The sequence below is a fragment of the Typopeltis vanoorti genome, chromosome 4 (genome assembly GCF_054136105.1).
Source record: "Typopeltis vanoorti isolate ZY-2024b chromosome 4, IOZ_Tvanoo_1.0, whole genome shotgun sequence".
NCBI classification, from domain to species: Eukaryota; Metazoa; Arthropoda; class Arachnida; order Uropygi; family Thelyphonidae; genus Typopeltis; species Typopeltis vanoorti.
Window position 1 is genome coordinate 3,864,304 of NC_143552.1, and position 14,517 is coordinate 3,878,820.

General features: G+C 37.1%; 1 protein-coding gene across 1 annotated transcript in view; it reads left to right on the forward strand.

Moving 5' to 3' along the window:
* Positions 1 to 13,988, forward strand: part of LOC150107079 (uncharacterized) — a 70,483-nt gene extending 56,495 nt beyond the window's left edge. The window contains exons 3-4 of the mRNA XM_090391611.1: positions 9,986 to 10,114; positions 12,717 to 13,988. Coding sequence (XP_090247737.1) covers positions 9,986 to 10,114; positions 12,717 to 12,770 — 183 coding nt within the window. The 3' untranslated portion in view covers positions 12,771 to 13,988. The remainder of the gene's footprint in view (positions 1 to 9,985; positions 10,115 to 12,716) is intronic.
* Positions 13,989 to 14,517: the final 529 nt, after the last annotated feature.

Sequence of the window (14,517 nt, forward strand, 5' to 3'; positions counted from 1 at the left end):
ATTCGTAGTGGCTGTAGCAATAAATAAAAGTAAAAAAAAATCAATATGGATTGAAAAAATTATACCATTAATAAAACTAAAATATAAGAACATTTAACAATATTTAACAGAATTCTTCTCTTCGTTCATTTCTACAAAGATATAAATTAAATGCCAGAATTAAATAGAAAAACTGCTATAATTGGATCCATGAACCCAAATCAGTAACTCCATTTTCACAATTGAAGGCTCACCGGTTGTGAAATCAGTGCCGCTCACAGCGAAGTTCTTTGGTCCATTATAACGAAAATGTTATTATTCAAAAATGTTCGTACGTAAGATATTTCAAATATTGAAGAAATGGCCTTCGTTTCTGCAGTCATATTGTGTATTTAGGAAACGTTTATTTTATTTTATTTTTTATTTGAACTGCTCCCTGAAAACATCTGCAAGTACTCGTCATTGTATTAGCTGCATCACAATGTTTTCAAAATCAGCATTTTGACCTGCACTCCCTTGTCGTCTTTTCATTTGCATCATATATTACTGACATCGCATTCAAGTATGGAAGCTTTTTCATCAGATTATCATCTTCTACGGAATTACGCAAAAAAAAAAAAAAACTACGCGAAAGGAGTGATTAATGTTCAAAACTATGGCGAATGCAGCCATTTGATTCACATTTCAGCTAAACTAGTTTGAGCTTTTTCTTTTTTCTTTTTCACGGTAATAAGTGAACCGCAGAATGCATGAAAAAAGTGGGAAATTTTTCTTTTTCTTTTTCCCACTTGGTCACAAGACTGCTAACTGGGAAAGTCACATGTGTATCTTCCACTATTAGTAATTTTCCCAAAGGAAAGAATGCCACGTGGGAAATTTAATTCCTGTTTTTGGATATAATAAGATCATAACGACAACACGTTATACAAGTTCTTCTTACAAAGTAATATAAAGTATTAACGTAACTGTTTGATTGCCGAGCTCTCTGAAATCACGCGATATTTATCCTTCAATGCCGCTTATTTTTCCACTACATCATTTTCAAGGTCGAATATTCCGTACCTGCTTTACCAGCTACGGAAGAATTCCTCCTTGTAGAGTTTGGTTTCGTCACAAATATCCAGTCATGTAGGTGCTGCGACTTAAAATCCAGCCTTTCCGTATTGAAATTTAAGCAAAGTTGAGGATTATTATTAGTAGTGGTAATGTTCTAAGAAAGTGCGATAACAGCCCATGCATTCTATAGTAGAAAATAGCAAAACTATTTTTCTGTGATTAAAGAAAGACGTTGTCCTGTCCTCTCCTCATTCAAAATGCAACATCAGAACACAAGATACGTGTAGAGAAACGCCTGTACCACTGCTGAGTGATGTGAAAACGTCGCTAACTGCAGAACAACTAGAATACATATCAAACCACATTCAAACTGGAAAACGCAAATACAGTGATCACTGTGACAAAGTCATCGCAATTTCTCTTATATTCCTAGCATAATAAATAAACTACTATTTGCTAACAGACGCTTCCCTTCCTGTGGAGAACTAAAATGAAAATTGCTGACATTACCACGAAAGAGAAGGTTGCATCTTGTACGTCTGATCAAATAGCTATCACAATACTCAGTCACCATTTTCCTAGCTATAAGTGAGCACATTTATAACTAGTGTGTGCGATTTTAATCTAGGGAACATGAGCAGTTAGATAAATATCAAGCGTATTGCGGATACATTATCAGAATTACAGAACCGTAATGATCATCCTCTGATAAGATAACAAAATCTTCGGAGAGACAAAAACATGAACCAGATAATGTATAATGTGAAACTTCCGAAAGCATTGTAAGCAGTAGTTGCTATCCCTTGTGTACGAGCTGCTATAGGAATCAGCTCTGCCGACAGCTGGCAAGCTGAGAGGCTACGGTTTTATAACGTAGTGTTTTAGTGTTTCTTTCTCCAAGTGAAATGGCTGATTTTAAGCAACGTAGAATCGGCATCAAATTTTGCTTTAACCTCAAAAAATGTGCTGCAGAATGTTCAAGGAAGTGCTTGGAAGTCGCCAAATTCATTGCGTCTGCAAGAAGAAAAAAAAAAACGTTTCAAGTTCGCAGTAATATCAAGTCACCGTTCGTTTTGTTTTGTGTTTTTTAATTTAATGTTGAAATTCGATATATCGTTCTTCAATCTTACTCTTTCCCTCCTCTTTTACCTTCGATGTCGAGGATTTTCTACATTTAATCGCTGCCTTACTGAGAATAAGGTGGTTAGCCCTATCCTCACGGTGTGTCTTATGTCTATAGATGCGTGTGTTCATGGGCCTGTTTGCCTATTCTGGTGGACGAAAAACCCTAGTTTCTGGGTGAAACCCACCACTACCCCATGTGAAACCAGCTAATTCATCTTTAGTCGAAAGAGACCAGATAAAGGTGCCTCACGTCTTGGACAGGAATCGAACCCAGGTCTCTCTGACCAAAGGGCTTCGTCTATATTGACTGAGCTACGGAGGCTTATCTTCCTTTATTATCTCTAAAAAATATATCTTCCTTTAATGTTACTTAAAACATTCATTGAACGTATAAAAAGGTACGATCGCATAAAATAATACTACAGTGTTATATTAAATATTATCATTAATCATGAAAAGAAAACTTCTGAAGTAGAACACGAAGACTTGATTCCTTACTATTTTATTTTTATATATTTTCGTGTTTTTATACAGTCCGGGAACTCTATTCTGGATTCCAAACGTTGAACTTTTGCAAGTCACTTTAGTCTTCCAATTGGTAAGGCAGTGATCCCACACGGGTAATGAAATTCATCTCCCACTAAAATACAGTCAGAAACATTCATGGCCACTGCGGGATTCGAACCCATAGCCTGTTAGTTGGAAAGACGATACACTAACTACTCGGCCCACAAGGCCAGCCAATGATTCTTTACGCTGTTATTAAACAGCGTAAAATAAAATAAATAATAAAATAATAAATTAAAAATAAAAGAGCGTAAAGAAGACCTCTTCGTAGACAGCCTTCCTGAAACTGCTTCAACTGAATATGTAAAGAGTCCAATTATTTTTAAACCAGCAACTGACACCCTCCTCAGGAGCAGAAGATATCTTAGACTGGTTATAAGATCCCAAAAGGGAAAGGCAAGGCTTGGCATGAACTACAAACAAATTCACAGAACACAAATTCATGAAGGACAGCACTTAAAAAAAAAGTAGGAGAAAAGGTTACCAAGAATCTTAGCTCATCCCACAGCAACATCCCAGTCTTTGATGGAAAGAGTGGGAGTATTTAATTAATACTATTGACCTGTTCTACTGAATAAACGTCATGTACTCTTAAAAATGACAGAAAAGTCAAAACTCGTTTCAAGAAGGGTAAACAGCTTGCCATCTTAAAATAAATATCAATCATATCGAAAAAAGAGTGAAATTGCATTAAACATATTTGAGCACACACACTATTGTATAAAGCAAATAAATAAGAACACGTAGAATATATGCGCATTGAAATAAATTCTACCGACTCCACCAAATTTAAATAAATCTTCTCGTGCAATTTGCGTCAGCAAAATGCTTCATAGCAACATATAACAAAAATATAATGGAAGCAACTGAATTGCGACACTGCTTAGTACTTAGACCTATTCGTAAATGACCTCACAGCGTATAACTTCATGCGGCATAATGGAAGAAATAGCAGGAAATACAATCGTTTATTCTTATTTTGATCACGTCAACCTGAAGTATTAACGATTCGCAACTCTGCATGGATGCAGAGTTGCGAATCGTTAGCACTTCAGCGCGTATTGAACGATATATCCTAAAACGCACTGAGTCTATTGAACAGTTTCACAAAATCATAAACGAAGGTAATAAAAGAATTTTTCTAAGAAAGAATTAGAAACATCTACTGAACCCAGATTTCAGGGGCAGTTCGTTAATATTCTGTAAACTGACCTGAAACTCGCACTTGATAAAATATATAAAAAAACCACAAAGAAAATTAAAATGCAAAATTGTTCGGAATCCAGGAATAGCCAAAGCATACTATGCCCTTGGACGATCGTCCAAGGGCACGTTTCTTCAACATTGCAATAAAAACGACCATTTGATAACTGTAGGTGACTTTAAACAGTATTAAGTGACGAAGACGGAAGAAAAACGAAACAACTTCAGATTACAAACTAACAACGAAAACTACGCATACAAACTCACTTCGACATTAATCTTAAAACTAGCTTGTTTATTGAAAACGCTATTAATCAAAATATTGATAGTTACTTGGCTTTTCATATTTGATGTCTCTTATTGGGCACTATCTGGTTACTCCCGTGCCTCATGGAGAGGGAAATCTCTGACAGAAGTAGTGGAGGGGGGGGGGGAATCGCAGATGTCCTTCCCACACAGAATTAATAAGACAATCACAAACATTCATGCCCGGGGGGGGGGGGGATTCAGACCCGCTGCCAGTTGGATGTAAACCAGGTTGTCCATAAGGTTAATGATATTCAAAACCTACCGACTTAACCAATCGAAATTGAGTATCATAAAATTTGCATTTGTCTCCAATGCACGCAAAACCATCTCTAGTAAAACAGCAACCACCAGGAAAAACAATAGAAGAAAAATAACAGAAACAAATACCCGGATAACAACAATCAAAGCTAGATTAAACGACTTGGATCCTGCGTATATGAAAATACTAATATGCATCGCCATACGTTACAGCATCTTAAGATATGATAGAATGTAGTGAAATAAGCTAAGTATATAAGCGAAGAGATAAACAGACAAAACCTGCGCAATTTTTATTAGTTTCAAAACTCTTCTTCTTCTTCTGGCATCTGTCTCTTCCAGATTCGCTGTACTTTCCATCTTTCAAGTACGCTTCCTCTTAATCTTTTCCTTTTTCGATATCTGTCCATCCTATATAAATACTCGTTCCATTTCTATCTACATTCCTTAATCTTTTCATTTAAACTATAAATGCTTAGCTCTCTTCTGGTGCCTTCATTTTTATATGGTTTAATTTTGTGCACCCTTTAATTGTTCTTTAAAATCTCACCTCTGCTACCTGCATTTCACTTAGATCTTTCTTTTCTACAGTTCTGAACTATACAATATTTTCAAAACTTTCGAGTATATATTATCAAGAAGAAAGGAAAACAGAACAAAGTGAAATATATTACAATGATTTATAAAAGCTGATGAGACATTGCAATAAAAGCGATTATTTGGTAACTGTAGATGACTTTAATGCTAGAGTGGGGAACCAAAGTGTACCACAGATTGCAGGAAAATACAGAAAACAATAAATGATGCGTCTAACTACCGACCTATCAGTATCTTTGGCGTGGTAGTGAAGATTTTAGAGAAGTTAGTAAGAACTCGCATACAGAAATGGGTAGACAAGCATTCTATACTCTGTAGGGAACAGAGTTTAGAAAATTCTGTTCCCTGCAGTTTGGGTTTACTAAAGGAAGGTCATGTTTTAGCAATTTGCTCATATTTTATAACAATGTTACTGCCGAGTTGGATAAAGGAAATGGATACACTATGATAATGTTGGATTTTTCTAAGGCATTTGATAGGATACCACACGAAAGGCTGTTGCATGAAATTGAGAAAATGGGATTGGAATATGAACTCTTGACTTGGATCAGGGGATGGTTGACAGACAGACAGATATCAAAAAGTGGTATACAGTGGATGTGAATCTGTCAGATTTAAGGTGCCAGTGGTGTACGAATTCAGTATTTGGGCCAGTATTGTTCAATCTATACATTAATGACATCAGGCAGGATCTAACATCAGATGTGCAATTGTTTGCCGAAGATGCGAAGATAGGCAGGGCAATCAGGGATGCTACTGATATTCAGCATTACAAAATGATTTGAATATCAGTTGTGTAAAGTTATGCACTTTGGCGTGATTAGAGTTCCAGCGGCATATGATATTAGCGGAGTTATGTTACAAGGCAAGTGATCTTGGCGTATTGGTGGATAGGAATTTAAAGTTCAAAGGTCACATAGCAAAAAGTTTCAAATACAACTCAGAGGATAATTACGATGCTGAATTGAACCTTGACATGTAAGGATAAGGAAGTCATTTTGCCTCTTTGATAAGAGGCAAACACCTGGATTATTGTGCGTTGATTTGGTCTCCCGGATTTCAAAGGGAATAAAGAAGCTGTGGAAAGGATGCAAAGAAGAGTTACAAAGATTATATCCGGATTATGGGATCTAGATTATGAGGACAGATTGCGAGTATGTGGATTACAGACTCTGGTTAACAGGAAAAATAGGGGGTAATGTATAGTTTGTCCTTAGGGGTAGTGAGTGTATCTAGTGTGAATGAACAATAATAATAATAATTAAATCAAAATGGCAATATACGTATAGACGAAGCCTTTGGTCGGAAAGACCTGGGTTCGATTCTAGTCAGTGACGTGAGGAACCTTTATCTAGTCTCTTTCGATTCAAGGCGAGTTAACCGGTCTCATACGGAGGTAAGGGGATGTTTGTTTACTCCGAAACTTGAGTTTTCGTCCCACAGAACAGGCAAACCAGCCCCGTGAACACACATGGATTACAGTCATGAATACGACCCAACCATATGTCTGTCCTGAGCCCGGAAAAAATTGGGCAATTGGGGAAAGCAACGGTGAACTACCCTCTAAAAATCTCACCAGGAATACTTTGTGGGCAATGCCTACAAAGTCACCTACGGTCGGAAACGACTGAAAGGGAAAATCAGATGGCAATAGACTGAATGATTTTTAATCATTTTATAAATTAAAAATCATGAACACCTTTTACCCAAAAAAAAGAAATATATATATATATTAATATACTTGGACTACGTAGAAGTAATAGACTACAAAAGATTATCTTTATAATATATAGAAAATGGTATATATATTGTTGCAATTAGGATTGACTCTGGATGTATACATTTATGAGATTAAAATTTAACTGACCGAGAAATTTAACCCGAGAAAGTATAACAAAAACCTTTAATAAATCACAACTAGTTTCATCGGTATTCCGACTTCTTCAGGTGAGTAAGAAATAACATAAGACTCATAAAAATAACAAGGTAAAAAACATGGACTTTCTATCTTAATAAAAAGAAACAGAATAGTAACAGTCATATTTGAATAGGTGACCGCGTGCTACTGTTGCCATGAGTAGAATGTCTGTGACAGCTAATTTTAGAGCGCCAGTATTTGATTACCGCGCTATGGGAATCAGGCAAATTGTAGCTTAGATTGTTGTTCAAATGTGAAGGGTCCAGAACTATTTCTTTTGATTCTATAATACGTCTTTCAAATTCATCCTTACACATATATAAATTGGTTGTGTGGTCCCAATCAACTTGGTGTTGCCGTTCGCTCTTACCCCCAAACTATCTAGGATTATGAAGAAATTCAACATAAAGACCGACTATACTACTCTGCCAAAACTTCGTTCTTTTCTGAGTCGACCAAAACACAACCAGCTGCATTTTCCTGGTGTTTATAAGTTATGTGCGACTGTGGTAAACCTTATTTTGACCAGACAGATAAATCTGTTTCACTTCGTCTTGAGGAACATAGACGTGACATCTCATACAGTAGAACACGAGCGAGCGCCCTTTCCAGTCATGTTCTCTTCTCCGCAAACTCCAACCTCGAAGAACGGCCACACCAAGTTGATTGGGACGGCACAACCAATTTATATATGTGTAAGGATGAATTTGAAAGACGAATTGTAGAATCAAAAGAAACAGTTCTGGACCCTTCACGCTTGAACAACAATCTGAGCTACAATTTGCCTGATTCCCATAGCGCAGTAATCCAATACTGGCGCTCTAAAATTAGCTGTCACACACATTCAACTCATGCCAACGGTAGCACGCGGTCACCTATTCAAATATGACTGTTACTATTCTGTTTCTTTTTATTAAGATAGAAAGTCCATGTTTTTTACCTTGTTATTTTTATGAGTCTTATGTTATTTCTTACTCACCTGAAGAAGTCGGAATACCGATGAAACTAGTTGTGATTTATTAAAGGTTTTTGTTATACTTTCTCAGGTTCCTGTCCGTTAAATTTTAATCTTATATATATATATATATACATACCATTTTCTGAAAATCGCAAAAACAGCAATACAGCAAGGTTGAAATCATGAAAGTCACGAGAATCTAATGGAAAGGAAAAAGGGTGAAAAGAAATACAATCTTGCCTACTCCAAGAGAAATCTACATCAAAACTGACTGCAAAATCACATTCCTGTGTCTTCTAACATAAATGATGAATGAATAAACGTGAGAAAAAAATGAATCAAACAGCAAAAGAAGTTCTGACAAAAACAAAAATAAAATGGGGGGAAATAATAATTTGGAATCATGAAATGATAGAGCTATGAGGGGAGGAGGGGGGGGAATTGCAAGTTATCCTTGCAAAAACAAACATCAGAAACACTAAAAGCTTACAGAACGAAAAGAAATATTGCAAAAAAAGCTGTAATACAGATCACCGAAATTCTTGGGATAGATCCATGCTGAAGATTATAAACATTGTCATCAAAACATCGCTAATCAATTAATTAAACATTTGAATAAATAGAAAAGATGTAGCATAAATTTCAGCAGTCTTAAAGGAAGAATTGATACATTGTTGCAAAAAGACTACGATACAATGCATTCCTTATTAAATAAAGATGAAATAGTAAATGTAAATAATATGCTAACAGACTTACTGGAGATGGTGGAACTTGAAGCTTTATCTGCTACAAAATCATAAAAAAATCGGCAGGAATAGATGTAATTTCACCACCGTTAATTAAGTATAGTGATATCTCTTACGAAGTACGATTTCCGAATCTGTTAAATATGAGTTGAATTATCTGCAATATACTTGAAGAATGCAAAAAGGCTAAAAAAAGACCGGTTTTATAAGAATCGATAAAAATCGAAAAAATCGAGAATCATAGAAAACATGAGAAACAGACTCACTTGCCATTTATAGATTAAGAAAATATATTGAAATATATAGATTTCTTAATCTATAAAGTTAACCGACAAAACGTTTACTGCTGAGAAAACAATTTTAATACATGACTTCCGCACGAGCCTTAGAGATAAAGGAGACGAAATTACCTTTAATGCTTTTAAAGGAAATTAGCTTTACATTTTTTTAAAGGTTACATTTTAAAGGTACTTTCGTAAAATCATTAAAACGTCCATCGCTTTTACTTTTCCCCTTAATAAGGAGGTATCTAGTAATCTATGTGGTTGCTAGATACCTCCTTAATCTAGCAACCTAAGCTATGTGGCTTGAATCTTGTTCACTGTTTTGTTCCCATATATGCAGTATAAGTGTTTTTATTTGGTTGAAATTCCCAGCCGAAATTTAAGAAGGAAATTGAGTTCAACGCAGTTATTGTCCTAATACTAACGGGGCTGCAGTACTGTATTTTAAAAAAAAAAAGTATTTATAAGCTTTTATTAAATTAAGGGGATATTAGGTCCCACATTGTTTTAAAACCGAATAAGAAACTCAAAGATTGGAATCAGAGAGTTTCATGCCGAATATAGTATAAAAAACTATAAAAGTATCGGCGAATACTAGCGTGAGCTGAATGCAAGTAGTCCTAGAACGTAGTACAAACACGGGCAACTAGTTGCAAAGATGGGGAAAGTTCTGAACGAATTGCCCGTGTTTGTACTACGTTCTAGGACTACTTGCATTCAGCTCACGCTAGTATTCGCCGATACTTTTATAGTTTTTTATACTATATTCGGCATGAAACGCTCTGATTCCAATCTTTGAGTTTCTTATTCGGTTTTAAAACAATGTGGGACCTAATATCCCCTTAATTTAATTGATGATTATATCGCCGAAATGAAGCCTGTTGGCTCTTTATATTTAAGTATTTATAAGCTGATTTTCGAGATAAATGTCCAATCTTTCATGTTGGTTCTTTATTTTATATATTTTTTTCTTCTTCTTCGGCAGATCCCCAAGCCAAGAATACAACAGAGAGACAACCCTACCATCATCCATTACTGCAGCGTCTGCACCAGGAATGCCATTTATGTTTGCTCAAACTGTAAAAGGGACTGGTATTGCAGTCGGGAGTGTCAGGTAACGAAATATCCTTAGTTTTCTTGTCAGTAAGATATTGTTGCGTCCCTTTATTGTAATCAGGGCTCGGAGCGCACCAACAGAACCTCGTTACGGTTCGTCACTTGCCTCAATAACGCTCAATAATGTTCTCACAAAAGCTGGTAAAAAGCATAACTACGCGATTATGTAGGACGAGATTATATGAAGGTCTGTCGAGGTCCGATTAGAAAAGAACCATTCAAAAATCTTTGGGTGTTTCTCTGTGTAAACCGATAATAGGGGGGGGGGGTCTGTATCAACAAGCTGATCACATGTGAAACAGTTCATTTCTCCCGATGTTGAAACAAAAGCATCTTAAAATATCAAAACAGCTTTCATTGTGTAAAGTACCGTGAGAAATACTATACCTTTTGAAATACGGTATTCGAAATTCTTACAGAGATTTGTCTTCTTTTGAATTTGGGTTTCCACGAACGATTTAACGAAATATAACGTGAAGTTATTTGTTCGTGGCAGTGCGTAGAAGAATGATTCGAAATATTCAATAATCTATTTAGGGTACAATTTGGTCGTCTTTTCAATCGGACCATCCAGTAAAATTAGGAGGGGGGGGGTTAAATATTTGCATACAAGTAAGGAGATGTTAAAGAAAATCATAAAAGAAAAGTTCGTGTTTTTAAAAATGCATTTTGGTATGATGACACCATGTTTTGGCAATATGCACTCTACATGATTTTGTTTTGCCTAATATTTTACAATTAAAATGGTCCAATGAGAGAACCGCAAAATTTATTAGCGATCCTCAATACTAAAGTTCTTAATCGCCATGAAGATTATGTAGATTATTATGAGATAAAGTTGTTATCGTAATGGATTAGGACAACAATTTATCTCATAAGGCCGGATTCGACAACGAAAACACTGCAGCGTGCGCTACTGACCAAATACACATCGAGCTGCTTTTAACTCTTAACGTATAATAGAGGTCGACATGTTCAAAGATAAAAATTTGTTTGTCGATATTTTCATTATTTGGGAAAACAATTTTGATGTCTGCGAGGAATTTACAGAGTACTATACCTTTGCCGGGACGTCAGGTCAAAAGTTAAAGAGCATTTACGAAATGACTTGCGAACGATTTTATTTTATTATTATTTTTTGAACGATTATATTTTGGAATCGTATTTAGCCGATAAAAATGACCCGATAGTAACCTAAACTGTGCTGAGAAGATAAATATTTCACCACGTGTGTGGAATATTTCATTTCATTGGTCAGTTCCATCGGTAGTCGTATTTTTTTTGAAAAAAGTCTAATGAGTTCGATTTCTGTAAGCTGCAACAGACTAACTGTTTTGCCATAATTTCGAGTCTTTTAGCCAAATTTTGCGCATGTAAACGGCCGATTAAAACGATAATGAAACGGCCTGACAGTCTTTATATGAATTCGAAACGCCGAATATCAACAAGATCATCCAACCAATTCTTGAAGAATAACTGTTGCGAATGTACGTGCAAACAGAGAATTCGAATCCGAACAGGTGCTTGAACATATTGGCGAAGGGAAAATGGGAAGGTGCCTTCTGCAGGACGCATTCAGCACTAGATGGCCGAGTGAATCAGTAGTTTCATCTTCGCACTTTTCTTTTTAAATCAGGGAAAGTAAGTGGAAAGAAAAACTCACACAAATACTAAGAAAACAGGAGACAAGACTGGCTGCACTTTAGCGGCTGCCTGTTTTTCTTAGCGCCATAACCTTTGCTGAAATTTCAGAGCAGCATTGAAATTTTCAACATTTACAACGATGATGTCAAACATGCAGTCCCTCACACTCTTTACCGAGAATCCCTCGATTGTTATCGTCTACCTTTTCGAATTTCTATGACACTGAATGGTGGCGAATGTCTTCACGCTCAAAAGTATTTCATCGTCCAGTGTGACATGACCCTTGCTCTCGCAGCCCTTGGAGCCCTACAGTGACTTGACAAAGGTCCATTTTTTTAGTGTAGGTCCTCGCACTACCAAATCTTTAGTAATGTTGCAAAAGTACGATAGGTTTACGAACTTCGGAGTGGGGAAAAATGCATCTGTAAAGAAACATAATTGAGGAAATCCTTGAGCACATTATAAAGGGAAAGAATAAGATTGAAATCCTGTGATCTATAGGAAAAAATACTGTCTGGGAGTAAAAAATAAACAAATGAACCACGGCGCACGATGAACGTCATTGGTCCGCAGAGATGTTAGAATTTCTTTACTTGACTTTGCTGATGCAACGACTACTTAATTTTCTTTTGTGATTTTTGTATTTCGCTTTGGTACCCGACAGGACAAATTTTTCGTTGCGTAATAATTACCATTCCGAGCCCTTAGCAAATATTTAAAAACAAATGAATAAAAGTATAAATATAAGTCTTTGAAATGAAACCAGTGACATACACTGGACAGTGAAACACATTTGTCACCGGGAGAGAAAGAGAGAGAGAGAGGAGTTCTGGCCACTAATTCTGAGTATTCGGACGAATGAGTGAGCGTCAAATGACAGGAATTTCTGAGAGTAAATTTTAATGAAATTGATTTGTTGTGTTATTCATATTTTGACCTGTTTTTCTTATTTGCAGCAAAAGAACTGGATTCGGCATGCGGGTATTTGCCAAGACATGAAGACTACGTGACTGACCGACCAATCTACGAACAAACTTCGCCTTCACTTGTCAAGTGTATCAGGAGAAGAAAAAGAAGGGGAAAAAACGCTAGTGCCGTTCCCCAGATCGACGTCTGTGATAATGAGAGCGTTTGCACCCCGAAGAAAGCTTCATTGTAGTGAACTTAGTGAGGCATTCGTTGGCGGAGTTCCGGCGGATGAAAGAAGACCGGAAAGCTGAAAAGCAGTCTGTGATACACGCGTCGTTCGAAGACACCATCGCTATTTCTTGTTGTGATCGATATTTTTCTTGAGCGATCTATTTTTTTAAGGTCCAGACTGGTTTTGCGTCGCAGTTTATCCTGCGTGAGAATTCTGTTGCCATAGCAAACACGAAAGAACAGCTTTAACGCTACTCCGGCATCGAAGGAAGTACGACTTCATTCGATCAAGGTCTCGATCGAATCAAACCAGAACTCTCACCAAGTGCCATCACCAGAACGATTCTAGTCACGCGATCGCTCCAGGAAGTAGACGCGCCGCTCTCTGCGGTTTAGTAATTTTCGGAACAGCAATTGAAATTGAAATTTTAGAAATTATCTTCGAAATAGACAAGAGATTGAGATATGCTGTCCACACGCAGTTTGGGACAGCGAAGGCATTCGCGTCGGCGGAGGTGATCGACGAGATGCATAAACTCCAGGTCGTTGTCCTCGGTTATTTATTAATTGCAACGTGCATTAAAGTTGGGTTCAACTGCAGACACGTGATTTGCTATTTAAATGAGCTCATTTGCAGAGATGGATGACGATAATTGAATGGTTGCTGATCGCCCAGTTCGCTACGACTTAAATGAGTTCATTCTTGGGTAACTCTTTGTTTCAGTCATCTCAACAGCAAAAACACTCCTAGTATGTTCAGTTGGTTCGTTGTTTTCGCTTAAAATTGTTCTAGTCATTGCGGATGTGGCGAAAACTCGGTTAAAACCCTTTCGAGGCCCGCTGCGAAATCGGCGCCTCTCATCTCTAGCAAACTGCTTGGCGTTCAGGCGGCTGGTGGATGCACTCCCTCGCCGTCAACAGCCAGGAGTGTGTTCAGATTGTTTCGGCTGGCTATGAAAAACGTCATTATCATGTGACTTTATGTTTTCTACACGATAACTTATATATTTATAATAACTACGGAGAAGGCGTTAACTTCAAAAAAACGCTGCTTTCTGAAAATGTATAATAAACCGTTGTGAACGTGCTGGTGTCGTGTTTTAATCACAACAATGGACAGTATCTTAATGTGTCATCAGAAAAACAATTTGCCTATCGCTCTGTTCTAAATATAATAATCGAAAACATACGTTGTGTAAGGGTTCTTGTCAAAGGAAAGTGTTAAGATGGATTATTCCATCAAGCACAGGATTATTCCGAATTATCTGTTCTCTAAGAAACATTTGTTACCAGTCCGCGCGGTTAGCCTAGTAGCCATGCGCTTCGCAACCATATGCCTGGGGAAGGAGTGTCCTAGGTTCGATTCCCGTCGACGACGTGAGGAGCTGAAGGATCTTCCTCAGCCATAGCCAAGTTAGCCGGTCTTGGGCGTGAACAGCAGGGTTTTTCCCCCAGTATATCCTGGGGTTTTTCATCCCGCAAACAGGCAAACCCTTCCCGTGAACACACAGGCTACAGTCAGAGGATATAGTACTTAATCCCTCATCAGGAAGGCTGAACCAGTCCTAAGGGGCGGTTGAGGAACGGGGAACCCCACGCGAATAAATAAAAAAAAAT